This window comes from Elephas maximus, chromosome 5 (assembly GCF_024166365.1).
Source record: "Elephas maximus indicus isolate mEleMax1 chromosome 5, mEleMax1 primary haplotype, whole genome shotgun sequence".
Lineage (NCBI taxonomy): Eukaryota > Metazoa > Chordata > Mammalia > Proboscidea > Elephantidae > Elephas > Elephas maximus.
Genome location: NC_064823.1, coordinates 81,579,532 through 81,606,374, shown reverse-complemented (window position 1 = coordinate 81,606,374; position 26,843 = coordinate 81,579,532). Strand labels below are relative to the sequence as shown.

At 35.5% G+C, this 26,843-nt stretch overlaps 1 protein-coding gene across 2 annotated transcripts in view; it reads left to right on the top strand.

The window, feature by feature from the left end:
• The window catches only part of USO1 (USO1 vesicle transport factor), a 118,314-nt gene that overhangs the window by 71,249 nt on the left and 20,222 nt on the right, over window positions 1-26,843 (top strand). The window contains exons 8-19 of one of the 2 annotated variants that reach the window (XM_049885953.1): window positions 700-820; window positions 3,595-3,773; window positions 8,532-8,672; window positions 11,022-11,110; window positions 11,513-11,667; window positions 12,689-12,900; window positions 14,550-14,570; window positions 20,528-20,638; window positions 20,961-21,079; window positions 21,236-21,417; window positions 22,322-22,443; window positions 25,601-25,739. In XM_049885953.1, the coding sequence (XP_049741910.1) occupies window positions 700-820; window positions 3,595-3,773; window positions 8,532-8,672; window positions 11,022-11,110; window positions 11,513-11,667; window positions 12,689-12,900; window positions 14,550-14,570; window positions 20,528-20,638; window positions 20,961-21,079; window positions 21,236-21,417; window positions 22,322-22,443; window positions 25,601-25,739 (1,591 nt within the window). The remainder of the gene's footprint in view (window positions 1-699; window positions 821-3,594; window positions 3,774-8,531; window positions 8,673-11,021; window positions 11,111-11,512; window positions 11,668-12,688; window positions 12,901-14,549; window positions 14,571-20,527; window positions 20,639-20,960; window positions 21,080-21,235; window positions 21,418-22,321; window positions 22,444-25,600; window positions 25,740-26,843) is intronic. The other variant, XM_049885954.1, reaches the window with a different exon arrangement.

Below are 26,843 nucleotides of genomic sequence, written 5' to 3'. Positions count from 1 at the left end.
TTGTTTTATATCTGCTGTCTCTTGACTATCATGATACTACTGGATCCTTAAGGGCTTGTAAAATACTTCTTTGGTGGTGAAATGAAAAATTGAAAGTGGTGAGTTTTTCTTGAATTATAAAGAGATTGCAGAATATATGAACTAAACCCAGCTTAACAGGAGCTGAGAAAAACTAAAAATCAGAAACAAAGTCATGATGGACTGCTATGAACATGAGGCATGAATTCTTATCTTTTTTCTATTGACTTCAAGTCAAATTTTGGGAATTTGGCGGGGCAAGAATAACAACTTTCTCTGCTTTAATATGATAGTATTTGTTAATATATGTTAATGAATTCATAGCTTGTCCATTATTACTACTGTGAATCATGTACAGTGACATACTTCATGCCACAATGAAAGCTATCTAGCGATTGATGAATATGAAAAAAATATTATGTATTTATATTGCACAGTGGAAAAGGAACTGAATAAGGAATTGTTAGACAGGGATTCTGGTCTAGACTTTGTCCCATCAAGATCTTTAACCTTACGGAGGTAATTGCTTAAATTTTCTATCCTTGTTTTCTCTCTCTAAAGTGAAGGAGTTGGATTTCTGAAATTCCTGCCAGTTCCAAAATTCTATTATTTTTTTAAAGCAATTTTGAAATGTCTTATAAAGGTTGTAGTTCACTAAACGTTATCTTTCTTCTCCACAAGGGTGTCTTACTACTTCAGGCACTAACAAGAAGCAATGGAGCAATCCAGAAAATTGTTGCATTTGAAAATGCTTTTGAGAGATTACTAGACATTATTACAGAAGAGGGGAACAGTGATGGAGGTACAGTATGAAAAGATTGGTTTAAAGAGATTCCTTTGTACTCTAGACAATGCAGTTGAAGGGAAAAATGGGGGCTCATACTTTATACTCTTTCTTTCATTTACTATGGTGTGTTGAAGTATGTATTTTTTTAGTTATCCTGCTTGCTGTTTGTTGGCCTTCTGGAGTCTAGGTTGGTGTCTTTCATCAGTTTTGGGAAATCGCAGCTATATCTCCTCAAATATTGCTCCTGCCACATTTCTCTCTTCTCTGACTTTCTCAGTTTTCTGTCATCTAATTTGACTCCTACTCTATCATCTTATTTTCTTCTTTCTGGGCTACATTTTGGATTATTTCTTCTTACCTGTTTTCCATTTCACCAGTTCTCTCTTTACCCATTCTTTTTTGTATGTGTATGTGTGCTTTAGGTGAAGGTTTACCGAGCAAATTTGTTTCTCATTAAGCAATTACTACACATTGTTTTGTGACATTGGTTCCCAACTCTGTGACGTGTCAACACTCTTCCCTTCTCAACCTTGATCTCCCCATTTCCGTTTGTCCAGTTTTTCTGCCCCTCCTGCCTTCTCGTCCTTGCCCCTGGGCTGTTGTGCCCATTTAATCTCGTATACGTGGTTGAGCTACGTGTATTGTTTGTTTCATGGGCCTTTCTGATCTATGGCTGAAGGGTGCTCTCTCTACATGTCCTTAATCTGCTATTGAACCTGTCAACTGATTTCTTAATTTCCCTTTTCTAAAAGTTCTTTGGCAAACCTGCTATGTAGTTGTTTATAATTTCTTGTTCCCTGCAGATATATTCAACTTACCTTTTATTTCCTTGAACATAAGTAGCTTAATATTTCATAGTCTCTGTCTGATAATTTCACTGTCTTAAGTCTTTGTGGGTCTGGTACTTTACTGGTTCTTGCCCATGTGGCCACATTTTCTGTGTTCCTGGTTATCTTTGACTGTTTGTTGGTCATTGTGATTAACAGATTTATTTATAGGAATTTGAAAACTAAGCTGAAGATAATTTCTTTCAGAAGAAATACATGTTTGTTTCTGCCAAGCCCTGAGAATGCAGTTTGTCTTGGACCACCTTACCCAGATTCAAGGCTGGAGATTTCTTTGACCACTCAGGCAGCACAAATCCAGGTTGTAAGACCTGTGAGGGCTGCTTATCTTTTGGTTAATTATTACTCAAGGATATAGCTCTTTGAGATTCCAGCTTATTGTGTGGAAAGTTCTCTATTAGCTTCCCACCTGGTGTAAGCCCTTGGCTCTGATTTATTTTCCACTTGCCCCATGAGAGTGTCAAAACAAAGTTTTAGATTTTCCAAGATTGAGAAATGAACTCTTGGCCAAAAGCTACTTTTATAGTTGTTTACATCTCTGGATATCCATTTTCTCTTAAGTGTTAATCTGCTAAACTGTCAGCTCTTCATTGCCCTTAAGATTTTTTTGTTCAGTGTTTTTAGTTGTTTTTAATGAGAGAGTTATACCAAAAACCTAGCACTATGATAGGAGAAGAAAATGAGTTCCGTTTGTACACATTGAGCTGGGGGCTAGCAAATAGAGTATTACAGTGGAAAGTTGGATATATTAATTTGGAGAGGAGGTCCAAGCTGGAAATAAAGATTTGGGAATCTTTCAAATTTATATGATGAAAGAAAATTAGATAAACAAGGACATTTAGATGAGTTACTTAGAGTGAGTGAAGAATGAAGAGGAAAGGAGGCTGAGACAGAACCTAATGTATACCAGTAGTTAAGGGGTATAGAAGAGCCGGAATCCGTAAGAGAGACTGAAGAGAAACAGGCAAACCAGGAAACAGTAGTGTTTTAGAAACCAAGGGAAAATGAGATTTCAAGTAAGAGACATAGGGGCAATAATACCAAGTGCTTTAGAGATCAAATACGATATGACTGATCCGTTTAACAAATATTTAATAGCTTCCTACTATGTATGGAGCTCTGGTGGCACAGTAGTTAAGAGCTTGGCTGCTAACCAAAAGGTCAGCAATTCAAATCCACCAGCTTCTCTGAGTCGGAATCAACTCGATGGCAACGGGTTTGGTTTGGCCTTTTTTTTTTTTTTTTTTAACTACGTATATTCCTGATACCTTGTCTTTGTCTCTTTGGAGGATACAGAGGTAAATAGGGCATTATACATCCCTGTCTTCATGTATTAGAATCTAGAGGAGAGAAAAAACAGTTGCTGTTAAGTCGACTGAGATTGGTGGCAGTCCACATGTGTCAGAGTAGAACTGTGTCCCACAGGTTTTTCAATGACTGATTTTTTGGAAGTAGATCACCAGACCTTTCTTCCAAGGAGCCTCTGCATGGACTCAAATCTCCAACCTTTGAGTTAGCAGCTGAGAATGTTAAGCATTTGCACTACCCAGGGACCCCATGGAGAAGACAGACACCACAGAATAATAATAAAAGTAACAATGTGCTGTGAGAGCATACAGTTGGTGATCCTAAGCCAGTCATTGGGTCAGGGTAGTCATTCCTGAAGAAATGATGTTTAAGCTGAAATTTGAGGAGAGAATATAAGTTACCGAGGTGAGTAGGCAGCTGAACATAGAAATCAGGAGATCACTAGGGAACACGAGAAAAAACATGCCGATAGTGACCTGTGGCCTGTGCAGTCAGAAGTCAGAAGAGGCTGTCTGCCCTGGCATACTACAGAGATAGTGAGCATGGAAATCTATCCTTTTTTAAAAAGGTTTGAGGGCTGAACTTTCCGTTGGATTTTATCCACCTTAACACTTCCATTTTACATTTTTTCCCCAGGTATAGTAGTGGAAGATTGTTTGCTTTTGCTTCAAAACTTGTTAAAAAACAACAATTCCAATCAAAATTTTTTTAAAGAAGGCTCATATATTCAACGTATGAAACCTTGGTTTGAAGTTGGAGATGAAAATTCTGGCTGGTCTGCACAGAAAGTGACTAATTTGCATCTCATGCTACAGGTATACTGTCCTTAGACATAAATGTGGTGGGAACTTTGACAGTGATCCTTTCAAAGAAAAGAAAATTGTTCATGTTTGATAAATCCAGTATATTCGATTGGTCTTAGGTGGACTTAAAAAACTTTTTAACATGCAAATTTGCAATCATAAAGATAGAGATGCCCCATTCCACATAAACACATACTCATCTAGCACTCAGCTTCAGTTATTTACATCTGACATTTTAATTTTTTTTAGTGTCTAGATTTATTTTATGCTTGTATTTAATAAGTAGCATACTTTTTTTCTCTTAATTTTTCTTCCCCTAATTTAGGTACAAAATACATATTGATATAACTGCAAACCTTGTTAGTTGAGTTACTTGTTAGCTAATTAACTTACTGATAACAGAATTGATTTCAGGTTATTATGTACTATTGATTTTTTTTAATTGTACTTTAGATGAAGGTTTACAGAACAAACTAGCTTCTCATTAAACAGTTAGTACTCATATTGTTTTATGACATTGGTTACCAGCCCCACAACATGTCAACACTGTCCCTTCTCGACCTTGGGTTCCCTATTACCAGCTTTCCTGTCCCCTCCTGCCTTCGAGTCCTTGCCCCTTGGCTGGTGTGCCCCTTTAGTTTCACTTTGTTTTATGGGCCTGTCTAATCTTTGGCTGAAAGGTGAGCCTTGGGAGTGAATTCGTTACTGAGCTAGAATGGTGTCCGGGGCCATACTATTGGGACTTCTGCAGTCTCTGTCAGGCCAGTAAGTCTGGTCTTTTTTTGTGTGTGGTCTTTTTTTGAGTTAGAGTTTTGTTCTACATTTTTTTCCAGCTCTGTCTACGACCCTCTACTGTGATACCTGTCAGAGCAGTCGGTGGTGGTAGCCAGGCACCGTCTAGTTGTACTGGACTCAGTCTGGTGGAGGCTGGGGTAGTTGTGGTCCATTAGTCCTTTGGACTAATCTTTGTATCTTTAGTTTTCTTCATTCTCTCTTGCTCCCAAATGGATGAGACCAATGGAGCATCTTAGACGGCTACTCGCAGGCTTTTAAGACCCCAGATGCTACTCACCAAAGTACATCTGGCAGTTTTGTTTCATCTTTTATTCCCCTTTCTTGCCCTGCTAGATTATTTTAAAGCATATTCAGACATATTGTTTCCTGATTAATTCTCCATTAGTGAATCAGTGGGTTAAATTGTTGATTTGAATTTTTAAGTCTGCCTTCTTCAGTTAGAGATTTAATATCATATACTTTAATAATCAACATTTTATTAAGCTCCACAAATAAGTTCATTGAATAAACATTTATTGAGAGCCAGGCACTGGGTGCTAGGAAATGAATGATAATATCCCTGCCCCCAAAGATAAATAAGCTTGAGTTTTAAGTCCAGTACAAAAGTTAAATTGACAGAACGGCCTTTAGTTTTATTTACACTTTATGGTGAAAGCTCAGTGGTAAAAGTAGTAAAAGGAAGGATAATAGGTTCTTAAATAATTTCTGTGTCAGATAAAAATTTTGAAATTCCTTGAACTATTTTATTTATTTACTCTTTTATTCCCTTTCTCCAGCCCCTTACATTTGTATCAGCCTCATAACTTTTTTTTTAACCCTTTAATAATTCTTGTGGATCTTTGAATGTCTTTGACATTGTACCTGTGTCTCTGAAGTTGCGGACCTCAAAACTGGATGGTTAACCTCTCTAGCAATTAGAGTCTGAAATTGTTATATGCTCTGGGAGTTGCCTACATAGGGTTGATTGATAACTAGGCTGACCATGTGTCCCAGTTTGCCAGGACAGTATCCATTTTGTAATCACTGATAGTGTCCCCTTCCATTTCACAAATGTCCCGGTTCAAATGATAAATTATATAGTTAACCTTTTTAGAATATTCCTAAAACCTGTTACAAAACTATTTTACAGAAGAACATGGCCACAGGGTCTGTCTTTCTGCTTATGGTTCCAACTTCATTATTTCTGTTTTCACATGTCAGTATTACACATCTCAATAATTTATTATTTTCTTATGTTTTAGAAATAGTGTCATCAAAGGGTAAGCTTGATATCTTTGCTCAACACTTCTGTCTTAATAAAGGAAATGCCTCTATAAAAGTAATTTTCAACGTGTGTTTAGTAAGGGAATCTGATGATGGGCACAAGCCTACATTTCCCTCTAAAAAGTATTTTAAGAATTTTAAGAATATTTAAACTGGCGGGAACTTATTTTGTAGTTTGAGGTACTATGTAAGGAATTATTTTGATGAAACTATCACTGTTTAAAGTACTATTTTACAAAAAAAAAAAAATAGAGTACTACATTTAAAGGGAAATATTTAGTATTCTAGTTATGTAGTGAGTTGGTTCTTTAAGTATTATTTACTTTTAAAAGTGAAAAACTAATTGACTCTAGCTTAGTAAAACTTTTCTCTCCCTTATACTGGTCTTCAAAGGAACTGAGTTTAATTTACTTTAACCTGTTCTCTACCTCAAATGTCGAGTAGTCGATGCGTTCCTGACATCACAGGCCATGAATTATCTTCTGTTTCTCAACCTGTTCAGTCTGCTTCCATAAAGATCACAGCCTTGGAAACCCTATAGGGCAGTTCTGCTATATATGGCTATAGGGTTGCTATAAGCCAGAATCACCTTGGTGGCAGTGGGTTTTGTTTTTTTGGGGGGTGGGGGGTAGAATTTGTGTTTTTTTGTTTTTGGTGTTTCAACCTGTTAGACTGTTCTTTCTTTATAGCTTTTCTTAGGTTACTTGTATTTCAGGTTTTCTTTTATGTACCTAATGAAAATACATCATTGTTTTCCTATTTGGATCCATACATCCTAACTGGAATTAAATTACAATCGTGGTTGAACTTTGAGATGCTGAAAATTGAAATTAATCTGGTTGGGGATTTTTCGTTCAAATTTTACAGATTAAATTTAGGGAAAACATCTTTTTGAAAAGTTTTCTAGTCACAAAACATTTGAATTTTTGTGTAGCATTACAGTTTTATGACTACTTCTACCTTCTATCCCTATAGGAATCCCTCCTGTGTCATTTTTTGGACAAATACTGCCAGTGACTCTCAGAAAGCCCATTACCTTATGAGAGAATCCTTTGTGTTGTTGAATAGCTATTATTAGATCTTCCCTCATCTTCTCATCTTCATAGTAAATATTCCCTCTTCAACCATTCTTTCTACTCTGGCCCTAGAAATTTATAACAATTACCCTTTCTTTATTCACATCATCAATAAAAATGTTCATGTGCTATTACAAAATCATTGTTAATTTTTTTAAATAGCATCACGGTTGTGTTTAAAAAAGAAGTCTTTATCAGTTAGAAATGCTTACAAAAGTATTTATGAGAGAAGTGTTGTATTGCCTGGGATTTGCTTTAAATACTCAAAAAAAAAAAAAAAAAAGGCGAGGGGTAGGAGGGGGCTAGATTAAAGGAAAAAAAGGCAGAAGTCCAACTAGAGAAGGCCAAGAACAAGAGCCAGTGGTGTAATCCTAAAGCCTCTCTCCAGTAACATCAATTTATTAATCAACCTTCTCTGAGAATGATTGTTAAACCAGATGTGAAAATATCTAACAATTCTATTTCTTCATTACTCACCCATTTAACTACCCAGTTTTTCCCCTAATTGCCATGATTCCTGGTCACCTTTTTATTCATCAATGATAAAAATATTGCTTTTCAAACCATTTTATTTATTTATTTTATGTTTAGCTGTCCCACAAAAAGTTCCCTTTCATAGTGAAGTCACTGTTAATACAACAGCTGTAGTAATAAAATTGTTTTAGTCTGACCTGTTATATCATTGATTACTTTGTAGATCTACTATAAAATAACATAGCACTTGTCATTAACAGAGTATTATAAATTTCCCGTTTGATTTTGATGTGTAAGATTTAGGGTACATAAACAACGTTTTACAATGCAAGATATGTATAAAATTATTTTGAAGATTTAACTGTTCTAAACAGTTGTTTGAGATTACTGTTTTCTGTTTTTGACATTTCATGTTCAGGTTCAGACTAACCATAGGATTATAGACTCTTAGGGATTTAATAAGCATTAAGAGCCCTGGTGGTGCATCCGTCAGGCGCTTGGCTGCTAACCAAAACGTCAGTGGTTCGAACCCACCTGCCATTCCACAGGAGAAGGAGAAGGACGTGGCAGGCTGCTTCTGGAAACCCTATGGGACAGTTCTCTGTCCTGTAGGGTCGCTATGAGTCAAAAAAAAAAAAAAAAAAAATTTTTTTTTTTTTTTTGGTTTAAGAACCAGCAAGGCCAACTCCTTGCCTAATGCACAAATTTTCTACCACATCTCCAAGTTAGTTGTAGCTTCTCTTTAAGTATTTCTAGCTCAGAGAAAACTTACCACACTTAAGGCCATTCTGTTTAGATAATTCATCTTTACTTCAGTAAGAAACCTGCCACCCTATAACATCTTTACTTGCTTATCTGTGGAATGTGTGCCATGTTACAAATACCATGCTTGTTGTTTGGGACACAAAAATGACCAAGGCAGTGTCCGCTTTCTGGGAGTTCCCAGTCACCTGAAGGAGACAGGAACTAAAGCAAGTAGCATAATGTAATATGTACCATGACTGAATTATTGCCATGGGAACACCAAGGAAAGAACATGTAAATTAGGCTGGCCAGGTGAGGGAATCCTTCACAAAGATTTCTTGTTCACATAGATCAGATCTGCTGCGAACCTTTTCAGATCTTTAAAAGATTTTTTTTTTTCTCTCTCTTTTTCTTGAAGCTTGTTCGTGTACTGGTATCTCCCACCAACCCTCCCGGTGCTACCAGTAGCTGCCAGAAGGCTATGTTCCAGTGTCGGTTATTGCAGCAGCTTTGCACTATCCTTATGGCTACTGGGGTTCCTGCTGATATCCTGACTGAGGTAAATTAAGGCATTCCCTAAACAGCTTTTACTACTGTTCCTTGACTTATGAGTTTTAAATATTTACTTTCCGTCTCTGTAGATGAAGATTTCATTCTTCCCCCCATATCCCTCCCACTTGACTTCCTCCTGTCACCCCAGGATTGTTTGAATAGAATTCATATTTGTCTTAAAATTCAGGCTTTATATTTTTTACAGCCAAACTAATGCTGTTCACATCTGTTTAGGTAGTTCACTTTACTTTGATAAGGAATCGGCTACCCTTTAATTCATTTGCTGTATCTTTTACAGATAAGTAGGTAGATAGATATCTCCCTTTCTCTTTCCTGACTTATAATTGTGTTTTTTTTTGTTTTGTTTTGTTTTGACTGGTTTTCTATGTATCTCTGCATTATCAGTACTATAATGTGTTTAACCCATCATCCCTCTCCGCCCAGACCTTCTTCCAGAAGCTCTCCATCTTCCTGCTCCAGTCTGGGCTGATTGTTCACTAGTTCTGCTGCTCTGCTCTTGTTCTGGGACTTTCCTTTATCATCCTCCTGGAATTTCCATTTACATCTTTCTTGACTTGGATTCTTCCATTTTGTATGTCCCATATCTACCCCCCTTCCCCCCACCCCCCACCCCCGCCTTGGTTCATTATCTTGTTTAACTTCCTGAAAAAGGGTAAATGGGAATAGAATTTGATTTTAGCCCTTGCATGTCTGAAAATGTCGTTCCTCTGCCTTTGTAGCTATTTAATGTTTGGCTAGATATGGAATTCAAGGTGAAAAGTCACTAACACTCAACTTTGAAAACATTGTCCCGGTGTTGTTTTTATGAAGTCTGAAGATACGCTGAGTCTGCATCCTTTTTATGTAACTTTCTTTTTCTCTGTAGAAACTTTTGAGATCTTCATTTCTGATTTTCTGAAATTTATTGATGATGTGCCATATAGTGGAATTTTTTCCCGCCCTTTCGGTTGTTTTTGGCACTCACTGGCCTTTTCAAGCTGGAGACATATGTCTTCCAGTTCTAAGAACGTTTTTGCTATTCCTTGAGAATTTCCTCTTTTCTGTTCTCTTTCTGAAACTCTTGATTGCTGGATTTTCTGGACCTAGTTTGTCCTTTTATTCCATTTTTTTTAAAGGGTTCGTCTTCATCCTTAGAATTTTTAATTTGTTAGATTTTTAAATTAGAGTGGCTTTGTTCTCTGATTTTATTTTAAAGCATCCTCTTCTTATTTCCTAGAAATAGATTCTCTTATTTCTCTGAGAATATTATTAATTTTAGTTTTTTGACATCTATTCTTTACCTTTGCCATTTCCTCTGGGTTTCTGTTTTTCTCTTTATTTGATTTGGCCTTTGTATATTCTCATCAGAAACTTTTCTTCAAGTGTTTCTCATTCTTAATTATTCTTTCACATTTGAGTAAGGCACTGAAAAGCTGCACTAAGTGCAGAAGGGGCTTGTGGACTGGTGGTCTTTACAGAATGCGTATCAGGTACAGGCCACTCTTTTCGTTCGACTCTAAGTATCAGTGTTGGCAGGTATTTTCTCTGGGACCATTTAGTTTCTCCAGAGAGGACTTCTCCAGTCCCTTGCCTGCAAGTAAATCAGAAACAGGAACTGGGAGTTCCACAGTTTAAACTGTGAATTGTCTCCGTTTTCAGCCCCACACCTCACCCCAGTTCTCTGCTCTGTCTGGTATGCCCAAGTACGGAGTTTTTGTTGTTCATTTTCTCTAGAGAACAAACCTCTGGTCTCCTGTGGTCTAGGGGAAAGACCTGAAATGAGATGGGGGTAAGGGTGATCTATGAATAGACTTTTAACTAGTTCTTCTAGTTTTGACTCTGCTTGAGCTCCCCCCGCTACCACCTCCACCTTCCTAATGCTGGGTGCTCAGAAGTTTGAGCCTCTCATGGTTCAGCAGGATAAAATGACTCACGTCCCATTGATATTCCATTCCACCGACACTTAGATTGTTATTTTTACCACTCTGAGAAATAGGTTACCTCTATCTGCTCCCTGCTTTCTATCTAATAATTTGTTAAAATATCTCATCTCCTTTTCTCTTTTTCCCTTGTGGGATAATATTAAAGTAAGAAAATCCTTTACCATTATTTTGACAAGTTTTGGTAGGTAGAAGAACTAAATGCATATGGTCAAGTGTTATTTTAATTGGAAGTCTACTCTTTAAAATTTTATCTAGAGAAAGTGTTACAAGAGTAATACTATCACTGATTTTTTGGTGTCTGAATTTTGACATTTAAACACAAAAATCAGAAGGATATAACATTTTCTTTCTTTGAAAACAGGTTTCCTTCCTTGACTTACTTTCTCTACATGTTTTTTTTTTTTCCTCAACAGACCATTAATACTGTATCAGAAGTTATTCGGGGTTGCCTAGTAAACCAAGACTACTTTGCTTCTGTAAATGCACCTTCAAACCCACCGAGGTAGGAAAAGAAGTATTGAGATTCCTCTGAGGAAATGAAAAATTACTTTGGATTCTTATTATATCTTATATGTACACCTTCTTGTTTTAAGAAGTTCCGTGGTGTTTTTAAACTAGAGAAATTATCTGACAAGATAAATATGTTGGTGTTTTAAAAGTGTGTGGTCTTTGAAATTTAGATATTTGGGTTCAAATATCACCTCTCCCCTGTCCTAGCTTTGTGCCTTAAGCACGCACATGACTTCACATCTCTGAGCTACAGTTTCCTTTTCTGTGAAATGGAGATGAAAATACTTGCTGGTATCCTGGCTCTGGTTCTTCCGTCAACAAAAATAACTAGTTATTGATTTGTTTTCTTGGGTTGTAATATTTCATTTTATTCTTTTCTTTTTAAATGCAACAGACCAGCAATTGTGGTACTTCTCATGTCCATGGTTAATGAAAGGCAGCCGTTTGTATTGCGTTGTGCCGTTCTCTATTGTTTCCAGTGCTTCTTATATAAAAACCAAAAAGGACAAGGAGAAATTGTGTCAACACTCCTGCCTTCCACCATTGATGGTAAATAATTTAGTTCTGGTTTCTGTTTTAAAAAGTAAATATTTGTTTTTAAAGCTTTTAGTTGAATCTTTTTCTGAATGTGTTAGCCCAAAGTACTTTGTATGCTTAGAAAAGAATTCTGAATTCCAAAGCCTAAAGATAAATTTAGAGAACAGGCTTTGGAGTCAGACCAGAGTTTACACTGTAGCATTTCCATTTTTTTTACTGTATAACTTTGGACAAGTTATTTACTTGAGCCTCATCGCGTTATGTGGGGATAATGATACTGGTCAGTGTGTGAGGATGACCCCTCACTGGGAATATTGTGAGGATTAATGCAATTACGTATGTAAAACACTTACCCCAATAGTAGAAACTGCTGTTAATAGTAATTACCACTCTGACAATAAATCTTATTAAATCAAATTAACTTTTTGTTCTAGTTTTCTAGTATAGGTTAGAGTCATAGCCTCTTTCATGACTCTTTAAATATTTCATTTTACCTAGATAAATTCTTTAAATATATACCTTTGTTAACTTTAAACTTAAGAGCAGTCTGAGTTCTTTTGCAAAGATCAGTAGCACTCATTTTCATAACATAAATTGTGGGGGGCGGTGGGGTTGGTCAAAATTTTACAACTTAATTATATTTTACCAAAATTCATGTTCAAAGTAAATGAAAATATAGGACCCTGGATGTAGTGGAATAATTTTTAATGTGACATATCCTTGAATTTGCCTTAGAAATGTAGATTTTAATCAAGCTAATAATTTTCTGGAATATTACCATCATCAATTTGATGCCTAAAGTATCTTCTAATATATCTTTGTTCTTCTGCTTTTCCAAAATACCTTTCTCTGGTTTTTCATTTTGTTTTGGAAAGCAGACTTTTATTATTTTGCAAATGTTACTTAACACTATTAACAAGTTTTAAATAGTATTTCATACCATTTGCATGTATAGAAAACAGTCACTTTTTTTATTTAGTCTACTCACACAGTAGAAATCTAATATATCATCATCTGCCCGCCATCTTTGTAGCAACAGGAAATTCAGTCTCAGCTGGTCAGTTATTATGTGGAGGTCTGTTTTCTACTGATTCACTTTCAAACTGGTGTGCTGCTGTGGCCCTTGCCCATGCTTTGCAAGAAAATGCTATCCAGAAAGAACAGTTGCTCAGGGTTCAACTTGCTACAAGTATCGGCAACCCTCCAGTTTCTTTACTGCAACAGTGCACCAACATCCTTTCACAGGTAAAGTATTACATGCAACTTCCCTAAGGAGAAAAGAAATTTGGCTATACATTTTGATGTCACTGATACAAGGATATAGGAATATCCTTAGTAGATGCAAATGAACAAGGAAAGAGAGGACTTACGTGCTTATTAGTTGATTATAACCAGAGTCAGTTTTATGGAGAAAAAGCAGGGATGTTTTTACCAAATAATTATACGGTCTACCAAACCTGTTGACATCGAGTCGGTTCCAACTCTTAGCAACCCTGTAGGACAGAGTAGAACTGCCCCATAGGGTTTCCAAGCAGTGGCTGGTGTATTTGAACTGTCTACCTTTTTTCTGTTAGCAGCCGTATCTCTTAACCACTGTGCCACCAGGGCTCCGTAAGGTCTACGTCATGATGGAAACGCATGTTCTGGGAATTTTTTTGTTCTGTTGTGTTTTTTGGTTTTCTTTTGAAATCATCCTCAGCGTTCCTGCATGTCATTTTCTCTTTCTTCTCAGTAGCTGAATTCAGGTCAGTTTATGAGAGGAAACAGAATAAGGCGGTTCTTAGCTTGTACCTCCCTCCTTCTCATTCCACAGAGCAATTAATAGTCCAGAAAACAAAGATAAAATTCCAGTCCATAGATTATATATATGGTATAGTCCTTGATGTTTGTGAGATCGCAAATACTCAAATCCCCGAGGTATATAATTTACCCAGTAAGCTGTAGAAAAGCCTAACTAAAAAATTTCCCATTCCTTTAGCCTCTTAAGGAAATGACAAAGCTTTATGGAAGTGCCTGGTGTTTGGGAATGACACTTACTATTAGATGATTTGCCCACTTGTGCAACCCTTGCTGCTAGACAATTCAAGTTCATGCTTTAGCAAAACTATAAAGTCATTAACATTCAGGGTCAGTCAGGGAGAGTAAAAATTTGGATAACTAAAGTTGCTATTGTCCAACCTCCTCCCTGTGATAACATATCGTGTTATTTTTTAGTTTTTAATTTTAGCACAGTCACTGAATTGTTCCTTGTTCTGAGCTTTTGTCAGTATACTCCTTCAAGAAGTATCAGTGCCACCATAGGAAATCAAATGAAAGCTCTGAAATTAATTATAATGAAGAGGGAGTTGGATGTTGTTTGTAATCAACTTATTTTGATTGAAAAATTATTTTATCTTTGATTTGTCATTTATCTTTAGTGATTAAGAAAACTACCCCCAAAATATTCATATCTTTACTTACTTAATACTTGGCATCACGAGGTTCTTATTTTGCAGTCTGTTGAAAAAAGCTTTTCTTAAACCAAGCAGTAGTTAACTGTCTGATCACAGTCACCACAGAACATAGTAATTAAAATTCATGAGCAATGAGCAATCCTCAAGATGATGGTGTCTTTTCCACGCTACATAACTGAATGTTACTAATGAAAAATGATCGTTTCTCCCCTAAAATCAGACAGGGTCGCTATGAGTCGAAATCGACTCAGTGGCAATTGGTATCCCCTAAAACGTGTACTCATTTTTTTATAATAAAAGATTAGAACTATCTTGTCCGAAATTATTGGCTTGTGTTTGTAAAAAGATTATGGAAAAAAGTATTTGAGGGATTTTTTTTCTAGATTTAAGTTTTCCTAAAGTAGTAATATTTATGAATAATTTTTAATATATAATTTGCAGGGTGATAAGATCAACAGACGGGTATGTATCACCTGATGAAGCTTAGGCATTTTCCTCTTTCAAGCAAGGCTTTTTCTGTGTCTGGGGTTTTGCTGATTGTTTTTTTTAACTGCTTGTTTGAAGTTATGTTCTACTTACACTTTCATGTGTCAGCAAATTTATTTCTGTCATAATTTGCTCTCTAATTTTTCTCCCTGGGATATTGTAGCGGTGTTACTGAGGACTATGGGAATAGGAATCTGAAGCTATACTCGTGCTTCCTCCGGGGATGCTCGCACTTCTGGAATTCCTTGGTTCGGGGTTTGGGGTTTTCTTTTTTTTTTTTTCTTCTTTTGTTTTCCCAAACTCGCTTCTTTATTTCTCCTGAAGCCTTTCAAAAGGAAGTAAGATTTAGAGTTAAAGGTTTGTATTCAGTTAATCAGTATGTGGAAGAATCTGATGACCATTTTGCTTAGATTGTTTCGAATGTGCAGTAGTAAGTATAATTTTCTAATTTGAAATATTTTAAATTAAATATTATGGATTATTCTAGGTATAACCCATATGCTGCATCTGCTGTTGAGGATTCGGTTTTGATGTGTTTGTGGTGGGTGGTGTTATTTGTGTTTGCTTTGGGGTTTTTTTGTGTGTGTGGATTTTTGTTTGTTTGGCAAAGAGGAATATACTTTAATATCCATGTTTGAGCATGTAATTTAATTGTATGGTGTGAGTAGTAATAACCAAAGGTCTCTTAAGAATTGTATTTTTGTGTCTGAACATGATTTAACATAGTTTTAACTGTAGCTTTAGCCTGAGAATTTTTTATATTAGAGAAAGTATTTTATAAGTCCACATGTCAGTCATATAAATGATAATGCATATGCCCTTTGTGTTCAGTCTGATGAGTTGTGAGTGTTGAATACACCTTGGTAACCACCACCCAAAACAAATATAGAGCATCTTCATAATCCCAGAAAATTCCATCATGTCCCTTTCCTATTAATTCACTATCCCCAGAGACAGCCAGCCACTCTAGAACCTCATTTTAATACTTGAACACTAAAAGTTGAAAATGTTAGCTTTTCATATTTTTTAATAAACGCTGCAAAAATACTAAAATGGAAATGTACAAAGTAGGAATAAGAGAATTTTTATTTAGAAAATGCAGTAGGGGAAAACATAATAAGCTTATGTTAAAGATAATATGATTCAGTTTTATTTTGTTTGTGATTCTTCTCCATCCTTTAAAATCTGTGGTTTATATAGTTACTGGACCCCCAGAATGCTCCGAAACTATCATGTCAGCCTCTATTTGTTTTTCTAAGTCACCCTCAGTGGTCTGCACACTCTTGGGGACTGGGAAGAAGTGTGTATTTTTTCTTGATTTAAACATCTAAACAACTGAGTGTAGCTTTAGTCAGAATGTGGGGCATGGCTTTCTTATCTTGCAAAGAATTCGTAAGAATGATGGATATACATGTAGAATGTTTCGATAGCCTCTACTGCTCAATTTCTAATTTTAGGGATAGATCAGGATTTCGTTGGATTGATCTTCTTCTTGGCATTACTATATATAATGTTTGTGTGTATACAGATATAACAAATACTATATCATTTATGTTCTTTTAAACCTTTTTCATGTGTTTATCTTTTTTACTAGCTAATAGTTTTTTCTTTGCATTTTGAAAATTCTAGAAAAGTAAAAAGTAGAATATCCATCACTTTTAAGATTTCAATCCCTTTTTTCTGTACTGTTCATTTACATAGCAGTGATCATACATTAGATTCCATTTTATTCTGTGTTTTTTCTTATAAGCATTTTCTGTGTTATTAAACTCTAGATTAACATCAGTTTATATGATTGCATATTTCACTAAATAGATACCGTAGACTAGTTAGCCATCTGTTTCTTTTTGGACATTGAATTATCTCCCATTTTTTTCAAGTAGAAATCATAGCTTGATGAACATCAGAAAAATATAATCTGCACAAAAGCATATCGCAGACTGTCCTCATTTTGCATGGTTCCAAGATGCATAAGCTTATGTTAACATAGCACAAAGCAAGGACTGCCTGTATGTCACTGAAGTTTAAAAAAAAAATTATTCCAGCAATTATATATGTATATTTTTCCTTGTCCGGGTTCAAATTTTATTCTGCCTTCTATTTTAAATTTGGGGCATTGACTCTGCTTTTAATATGCTAATATGTACAATCATAGAATTGCACAGCTAGAAGGAATGATAATAATAGCTAAGGACATTTGTAGCACACTTACTAAGGAATGGTAATAATAAAGAACATTTGTAGGGCTCTTACACAACGACATGTGTGTGTACTCTAACCTCTTTACATGTATGAACCCATTTAATCCACTTAGCAACCCTGTGGGATAGGTATTAACTATTACCCCAACTTAAAGTTAAGTTGCCTCAGGTTTCACAGCTATTGAATTGTAGAACCTGGATAGAAATCCAGGCATTCTGGCTTCAGAGCCTATGCTCTTAACCTCTTTGTTTGAGATCATTTAATCCAACTGTCTCTTGTTTACTAAATTAGGAAATTGGGGGCCAGGCAGCATATTGAATTTGTACAAGGTAGAATAGTAGGAGATTTGATCTACCTTCCAACCAAATATCCTTTTCACTGATACTATAGTGCCCTTCTTAGAATTAAAGCTTCAGTTCTTTAAAAATATATATTTAGTTTTTGAAATGAGTAACAAAATACCATGGTTTAGAAATCAAAAGGATGTAAAAAGGTATACAATAATAGAAACCCTAGTCCTACCTCTGTCCTAGTTCCCTACCTTCTGTTACTCATTTTTGCTAGTCTTCAAGTGGTTTTCAGTGCATACCCGTTGTTCTGCACCTGGAGCTTTTTCACTTGGCTTCATTTTACACTTCCACTAGCAGTGTGTAAGCTTGCGGTGTACTGGAGTACCTGTTTCCCCACAGCCTTGTCAACGGCGTGTTGTCAGACATTTTGGATTTATGCCAGTCTGCTGAGGTGAAAAATGGTATCTCAGTGAGTTTTAATTTACATTTCTCTAAGAGATTGAATTGCTTTTCATATGTTTATAGGCCGTTTGAAATTTGTGAATTCTCCTTTCTTATATTGCATGTCGTTTGCCCATTTGTCTATTGGATCATTAATAATTTCTTGTTTTATAGATAACCCATTTTATATTAGAGAGTTTAACCCCTTATGAGTTACAAATATTTGTTTCCTGGTATGTCATTTGTTTCTTGATTTTGGTGTTTTGTTTTGGGTTGGGGGCTTTTGTGAAGTTTTTTGTTTGTTTTGAGGGGTTTTTTTGTTTCTTTTTGCCACATATGGTCTAATTTATCAGACTTCTCTTTTGTGACGTCTGCATTTTAAGCCATGTGTAGAAAAGCCTTCCCAACTTCAAGATTCCGAGGAATTGGCCTGTGTTTTCATCTCATACTTCTTGGTTTCATTTTCTGCATTTACATTTTTGTTCCATTTTTCTTGATGAACTGTGTGATATAAGGACAGCTGATCTTTTTTCTAGATACCTATCTAGTTGTCCCCACACTCTTTCACGTCTCCTCTGTAACCCACTAATGGTTACTATATGCTACCTTTTTCATGTATTAAATTCTCATGTATATAGGTTCATATCTGAACTTTCTGTTCTATCTCTTGATTCCTATCTGTTCAAAAGCTAGTTTCCCAGAATTACATTTTTTTTTTTTTTTCCCATTGCTTCTGTGGTTATTCTTGCTTGTTATTTTTCCATAAGAACTTGAGAATCAGGTTGTTTAGTTTCAGGGGGAAAAAAATGCCTGTTGATATTTTTATTTCGTGCACATGAATTTTACAAACTAACTTAGAATTAACCTCTTCGTGGTACTAAGTTTTCCTGTGTAAAACATGGTGTCTTCCTATTAATTTATGTCTACTTTCTTGCCCTTCAAGAGTATTTTAAAATTTTCTTCATTTAGATTTTGTATCTTCTTAGCTAGGTTCATTCCTGACTGTCTTTTTTCTTGCTATTGTAAATGTTCTGTTCTGTTCTCTCTTCTAACTGGTTATGTTCAAATTTGATCTTCTTATCTTTCAATTAGACCCCAAAGGACATACTTTGAATCTAATTCTGTTTTGGTTTGCTCAGTGATTTGATAGGATACTCTTGTGTATACAATGTACGTATATATGGTGCATGCACACTGTTATTTTGAATAATAATAAACACAGATAAATAGGAGAAATCCACAAAACATTTGCATTTTTAACTTGAGCAGTTTTAAGGTTTATTCAGCACATAGTTGATTGAGAATAACTACATATTTTTTAACTTTTCAGTTTACATAGTGTCTTAGTCATCTAGTGCTGCTGTAACAGAAATATCACAAGTGCATGGCCTTAACAAAGGAAAGTTTATTCTCTCACAGTCCAGTAGGCTAGAAGTCAGAATTCAGGGCACCAGCTACAGGGGAAGGCTTTCTCTGTCTGTTGGCTCTGAACGAAGGTCCTTGTCATCAATATTCCCTTGGTCTGGGAGCATTTCAGCCCAGGAACCTCAGGTCCAAAGACGTGCTGTGCTCCCCGCGCTGCTTTCTTGGTGGTATGAGGTCCCCATGTCTCTCTGCTTGCTTCTTTTTTATATCTCAGAAGAGACTGGCTTAAGACACTACCTAATCTTGTAGACCTCATCAGTATAATTGCCATTAATCCATTTTATTACATCAAAGTGATAGGATTTACAACATATAGGAAAATCACATAAAATGGTGGACAATCACACAATACTGGGACTCATGGCCCAGCTAAGTTGACAGATATTTTGGGGGTACACAGTTCAATCCATGACACATGAGCAACAAGATGATACACAATAGTAACACAGAGGCAAGGAAGAAAAAATAATGTATCGTGTAAAAACTAAATCCATGCTAGTTAATACTTACTTGGCAAAGCATTTGAAGAGGTCTAGTTTGAACTTCTTTAATTCAATATTAATATGCTTGAAAATAGATTATAGAGAGGTCAGCATATTGAAGGTTGCTATAATTAGAGAGGTCTGAGTAGTGTAGACCATTGTGCCAAACACAGTGATGGTTACTTTAAATCCGTTCCCTGACTAGATCTTTGAATAATTGTATTTTGAATATTTCCTGAAATCACCCCAAAGTGATGCATTACTGTGCTATTGCCCATTATTTTATATCGAACAAGCTGTGCTTTTCTTAAAAAAAAATAAAGGTTATAGTAATATAAATAAGGGCAATGGCAATATTATAAACTAAGAGAATATTCCACATAGGAGATCTCCTTATGTTGTATTAAAATTTAGAAAATGGGTAATTTTGATGAACATGCTAATTTCCAGTGTTGTTTAACTGTACTTGGCAGCAATATAATTAGTGGTTTGGGGTACTTAGCTAATTTTTTAAAAATTTGTTTTCCTTGATTATTTTTGTGAATTCTCATTATCTGGAATGTTTATAACATAGTTTGTTTATTTTCTTGGTAGAGAGTATATTCGCTCATGGAATTTGACTAAATAATTCAGGAAATTATTTCTTTGTATATTATTTTTTGAAGGAGGAAGAATTTGTCTTTTTATCAGGAACTTGTTTTTAAAATTCTAGCAACATTATTACCAAATGTGTCAGGCAAATTTATGTTGTTGCAAAGTCTTTTTGGATTTTTTTTTTTTTTTAAAGCATCCGCATCATAAAATTTCTCTTGAGCAGACCAGGTTTTTCTAATAGTATTTTAGGTAACGCATTACATCCTTACGAACATGGATCAATTCTAATTTCTGCTCTTTTTTTATTTTTTTAAAGTGCAGCCTATGGAGGACGCAAGAATGCATTCCCTTGTTCAATTTTTTTAATCTGAATTTCTGACACATCTTTCATAAGCTATAAAAATGCTTTTTATGATGAAGAGAGATCTTAGTGCAACTTTAAGTTTGAAAAAACTGAAACATGAATGGAAAGAGATTTTTGTGAATTTATCTATTTCAGGGAAGCAAAATACAGACAAGAGTTGGATTATTAATGTTGCTTTGTACCTGGTTAAGCAACTGCCCCATCGCAGTAACGCATTTTCTTCACAATTCAGCCAATGTTCCATTTGTATCCTTTATGTTTTAGTAAGACACATACAAGTATTTATTGTTTACCTTTTTCAATTTTTCCTCCCAATTAGAAGTAGTTCTGTGCCCAAAATGTTTGAGTACTCTACCATCGTACTTGTGTTGCAACTTTTAAAACTGTTAAGGTGGTAATAATACTTGCATAAGGTGTGTGTGTGTGTGCACTATTACTTATGTCTTATATTGGATTAGACTATATATGAGATTTTTTGTAAGAACATGAAATACATGTCAAATTCAAATTACAAAATAAAGTATTCTAGCAGTATTATGGCCATTAGCCTCCTTAACAAAGATTTCAGCTTACGGGACAAATTGCAGAAAATCTTGGAGAGGAAGAACAGTTAGTCCAAGGCTTATGTGCACTTCTGTTGGGCATTTCGATTTACTTCAATGATAATTCACTTGAGAGCTACAGGAAGTAAGTGAGGGGAAAATACTAGGGGAAAATGACTTGCTAATAGCATCAAGAGATAATGATCTTTTTGTTTGTTTGGCTAAAGTATAATGTAGACCAAGCTTTTATGTTTTGTTATGGCTGTTTTTCTTAAACATCTCAATATGCTTATCTCTGTAGGGAGAAACTAAAACAACTTATAGAGAAGAGGATTGGCAAAGAGAATTTCATAGAGAAACTAGGATTTATTAGCAAACATGAGTTGTATTCCAGAGCATCTCAAAAACCCCAGCCAAACTTTCCCAGTCCAGAATACATGATATTTGATCATGAGTTTACGAAGCTAGTAAAAGAACTTGAAGGTAAGACTAAAAGCTTTGTATTGATATTTATTAGAAAGTACCTATGATTATATTGTGTATATATTTTCTGGACATGGCAGATTATATGACAAGCCTAAAAGTAGGTTTTTTTGTTGTTGTTGTTTTTTTTCCTGTCTCTATTAGTCTTGCAGTTCATTGAAGGACTTTTGACTTTAACTAAGACTGGAAAGATTTCATATCTGTCAGGGAGTTAGGCCATATGTTATTACTGAGTAACTCTTAATAATAAAATAGTATCTAAAATATTTAAGACAAATTTTTTAAATAGTATTTTGTGTTTTCAGTTAGAGTTTGCACAGCAAATTATCGTTTCCATTTGACAGTTTCTTCAGTGACATGAGTTACATTTTTCATAATGTGTCAGCCTTCTCTTTAGTTGCGTTCTGGTTGTTCCATTTCCTGTACTCTAGTTTCCCTGCCCCTTTCTCATTTTTGCTTTACAGTAATTGATCACCTTTTGATCTCATGTAGATGGTATTTTAATACAGCACGATACTCATGGATAATATCCTTTATTTTGTGTGCCAATCTGTTATTTTTGCTAAAAGGTGACCCCAGGGGATAGTTTTGGTTCAAGTTTAAAGAGTAACTCAGGACGATAGTCTCAGGGAGCCTTCTAGTCTCAACTTGTCCAGTAAGTCAGAACTATTTAAGAATTTGAATTCTGTTCCATGTTTTTCTCCCATTCTGTCAGGGTCCATCTATTGTGCCCCTGATCAAAACAGTAGGTAGTGGTAGCCAGGCACCATCTAGTTCTTCTGGTCTCAGGATAGATGAGGCCATGGTTTGTGTAGGCTATTAACCCTGTAGACTAGTTTCTTCTCTGAGAATGGTTTCCTTCTTAAAACAAATTTTAAGTAAGCTTTCTTTCTTTCTTTTACAGGTGTTATAACTAAGGCTATTTATAAGTCCAGTGAAGAAGATAAGAAAGAAGAAGAGGTGAAGAAAACATTAGAACAGCATGACAGTATTGTGACTCACTATAAAAATATGATTCGCGAGCAGGTAAGTCATAATGAATTATACATACTTTATGATATACTGACTCATTTTGCTTTAGTGGAGAAATTTCCCTGGCACTTCAAATGAAAGAAGATACAGAAAATAAAATTCATTTTTTTTCTAAATCAAAAACATCTGCATATTCAGCAAACTGAGCGCTTAATATGTGCTGAGCACTGTGCAGGATGCTGTGAGTACAGACATGAATCAGACATGGTCCCATATCACAGTTTTGTGGGGAGATAAACCCATAAATAGATTAATTAAGTCCAGCGATAGAGGTAATTGAAGGTATTATGGTAGTACTGAGAGGCCCCTAACTTAGCTAGATAGGAACAGGGGCTTGGGAAAGCAGAGAAGCTGAGTCCTGAAAGGATGAATTAGGAGTAAGCTAGGCGAAAAGGAGAGGTAGGGAACAGCAGAAGGAGATGACAGACAGCATGATTTGTTTGAATTTAACTTTACTGGCACTTACGTAGAACTTTCTTGCAGCTGTGTAAAGGAGAAATTTGAGGGACAAGGCTGGGGGAGGGAGGCCAAGAAAGAGATTGTTGTAGTAAGCGAGGGAGGAAAATTAGGACGCTGATGTTATATGCTGTTGAGTCAGCTCCGACAGATAAGAGACCCCGTGAACGACAGAAGGAAACACTGCCCGGTCCTGCACCATCCTCAGCATCATTGCAGTATTGTTGTAGGGCACTGATAGGGGCAATAATGATAATAATAGCTACTGTTTGTTGTTTACTCTGTCAAGGTGCTCGCTAAGCACATTTTAGACGCTGTCTCATTTAGCTTTCACAACATCACTACAAAGTAGTTAATGTCTCCAGTTTAAAATAGATGAGGAATCTGAGACTTAGAGAATTTAAACTTGCCATGGGTCACTCAGTAATGGATGGAACAGGAATTCAAATAGAGATAGATTACTGGGACTCTAAAAGCTCGTGCTATGTTGTGTAAAGGGAACTAATTTGATAATGTGGAAACTAAAGATAAAACTGGCAGGACTTGGTAACGATTGGATGAGGGTGAGGGAGCAGAAAGGTCAAATATGATCCCTAGGTTTCTGTTTTAGATGACTGAATAGATGATATTGGGTTAGAGAAGAAAAATTTGAGGCTAAGTTGAAACTACATTTTCGAAGTCAGTCAATTGATATTTTTTTTGTAGGATACTTGTGAACCTCCATTATTTGCGTTCTGTTGAGCACCATAAACCTTGCATTACTTTCTTTTACAATGCTCTTCTTGGGGGTTTTGTTTTTTCATTTAACCTCTCCTCATTTTCATGGTATATATCTTTAGGTGAATTCTAGTAAGTGCTGGAAATTCTAGATTTGTGTTATCTGGAATATGAGATCATTGATATTGTTAAAATTCCAGTGTCATAAAAAATACAATGGTGGCAGTCCCTGTGAGGCAGGTTGTATTATCCCCTTACCTGTACCACCCTCTACCCCCACCTGCTCATTGTATACATCTTGTGGCTGATGGGTCAAGTAAGAACATAGGCTTAATGGTGGAACCCTATAAATTGAGAACTGTCTATGTGTGATTTATTTTCCATAGTAGAATACATTATTGAGATTAAAATTCAAGAAAGAGTAAAAGTGTAGTGAAATATTTAGCATTCAATCTTAGCTTTTCCGTTAACAAACATATCAATAAATTAGAATCATCTTTGAATGATCAAAATGGAGTCATCAGACTAACTGTGGTTGTTAGGATTTTTCATCTATAAAGAAAAAAACCATTGCTGTTGAGTCATCTATAAAAAAAAAAATCTTGGTACAAATATGATATCATTTCCAGTTGGTGAAATGTAATAGCTTTGGAGCAATGGAAAATAAATACTTGAAATATGATGTACAGCCTATACTTGGGGCTGATAAATAAAGTTGACTTGGAAGGGGAAAAAATAGTTATTTGACTCTTAGTTATTATGTTGTTGTTGTTAGATGCCTTTGAGCCAGCTCTGACTCATAGTGACCCTACAGGACAGAGTAGAACTGCCCCATAGGGTTTCCAAGGAGTGGCTGGTGGATTTGGAACTGCTGACCCTTTGATTAGCAGCCATAGCTCTTAACCGCTGTGCTACCAGAGCTCCTTAGTTATTATAATGACTCTTTATTAGATGTTAATTTTAAATGTTCTCACCATTTAAAATGCTACTTGACAATTAGGCAACAAGCACAGCTATAAAATACTTATATCCTTTGAATAACACCTGAGAATCCTTCCTAAGGAAATTCCTCAAAATTTAAAGAAAAAACTGTGTGAACTAAAGAGGCTCATTGTAGTGATATTTATCATTTTGAAAAGTCAGAAGCAACTTTGGTGTCAAAAACATCGACTGTAAGCTATATTGCATCTACTTGATCATATATTTAGTGAGCATTAAAAATTACGATTATGAAAGCTATGTGTCAATAAGGAAAAATTAGGATGTAGTAGTGATTTTAAGATTACAAAATTATAGATGGACTGATTAGGACAAGCTTAAAAAACATGGATTAGATGATATGAGAAGAAAATAAATGTATCAAATTACAACTGTAGTTATATTAGGATGGTGAGAGTTGTAAGCTCTTTTTTCTTTTTTGAATCTTCTAAAATATTCTATGATTGTCTTTTTTGCTTTTATAAATATATGTGTGTGTGTATGTATATATATAAAACACAACATTTGCCATTTAACATTTTTAAGGTGTACAGTGATTTAGTGATAAAGATTACATTAATCGTGTTACATATCGATCAGTGACTGTCTCAGTGGTAAGGATAATACAGGTGCATATATGTGTGCATACATACACTAAGTTTCTTAAATAGTTTGGTGTAAAGTTCTTAAATGGTTTGATGGGACATAAAATGGAGTTTTTAAATTTGATTTTCCCCCTTAATTGCAGTAAGATTACAGGCTGTGCCATAGTACTTATTAATGGGGGAGGGGAGTCTTCACTGAAATCTTATAGTTCTGCTGCATGTTAATTGGCCTTGGTGCATATATTGAAGTGTCACTGCTTAATTATTGGATAATTTTGGAAGTGTTGAGTACCTTAGCATCCTGAACCAAAGTAATCTCTAATTTTTAATTTGTTCAGCTTCCCAATGGTAATTAGTATGAATTAAAAACACTTGAATTATATTTTGTTTCACAGGACCTGCAGCTTGAGGAATTAAAGCAGCAGGTTTCTACATTAAAGTGTCAAAATGAACAGCTGCAGACAGCAGTCACACAGCAAGTATCTCAGATTCAGCAACACAAGGATCAGTATAATCTTCTTAAAGTACAGCTAGGTAAGTAGAGCTAGCCGTTAGTCTGCTGGTCAGTAACGTGTGTGTGTATATATATATATGTGTGTATGTATATATGTATATACACCTCTGTCGGAAACCCTAGTGGTGTAGTGGTTAAGTGCTACGGCTGCTAACCAAAGGGTCGGCGGTTCAAATCCGCCAGGTGCTCCTTGGAAACTCTGGGGCAGTTCTGCTCTGTCCTATAGGGTCACTATGAGTCAGAATCAACTCGTTGGCACTGGGTATATATCTGTATATGTCTAGTTACCTGATCTAAGTTATATGTGTGTGTGTCTGTATGAGTCAGAATCAACTTGGTAGCACCTAACAACAATGACATATATTACAGCAAGTTTTGCTTCTTAAAATTCTTTTGGGAAAAGTTAATTTGAGTTTATTTACTGGTTTAGATAGCTTTTCCCCCTTTTATAGTTATATAGAAAAGTTATACAGTAAACCAAAATATATATATATATATATAAAATAGACATTAATAAAATTAGAAAGGGCACAAAATTGTAGTTAATCATGTTGACCTAAATACCAAAAAAAACCAAACCTATTGCCATTGAGTTGATTCTGATTCATAGCAACACTATAGGACAGAGTAGAACTGCCCCGTAAGGTTTCCAAGGCTGTAATCTTTACAGAAGCAGACTGCCATATCTTTCTCCTGTGGAGTGTCTGGTGGATTTGAGCCACCAACCTTTCAGTTAGCAGCCGAGTGCTTAACCACTACACTACCAGGGCTTCTTGTGTTTAAATAAGAGTTCATATAGTACCAAAGAAAGGGAAATTATTATATCTTAAATCACTGTATTAGATAGTATGGAAAACTTCAAATGTATTTTCATGTTTCCTCATAACCAATCCCTTGAAGTATACCCACCTGTGAAGATTAGGTTAACTTACCTTACCAAGGTCACCAAACCACAGTATTTCTCCTAATCACATCTTTCCTTGGAATAATGTTTGGATACTACTTAGTGGAGTTTTCACATATACTCTCTTATTTATCTCTATTATCATTCATAATCCACAGAAGAAGAACCTGAGGGGAAGAGGCTGATGTCCACAGTAATGCAGCTAAAAGGTGTCAGAAAC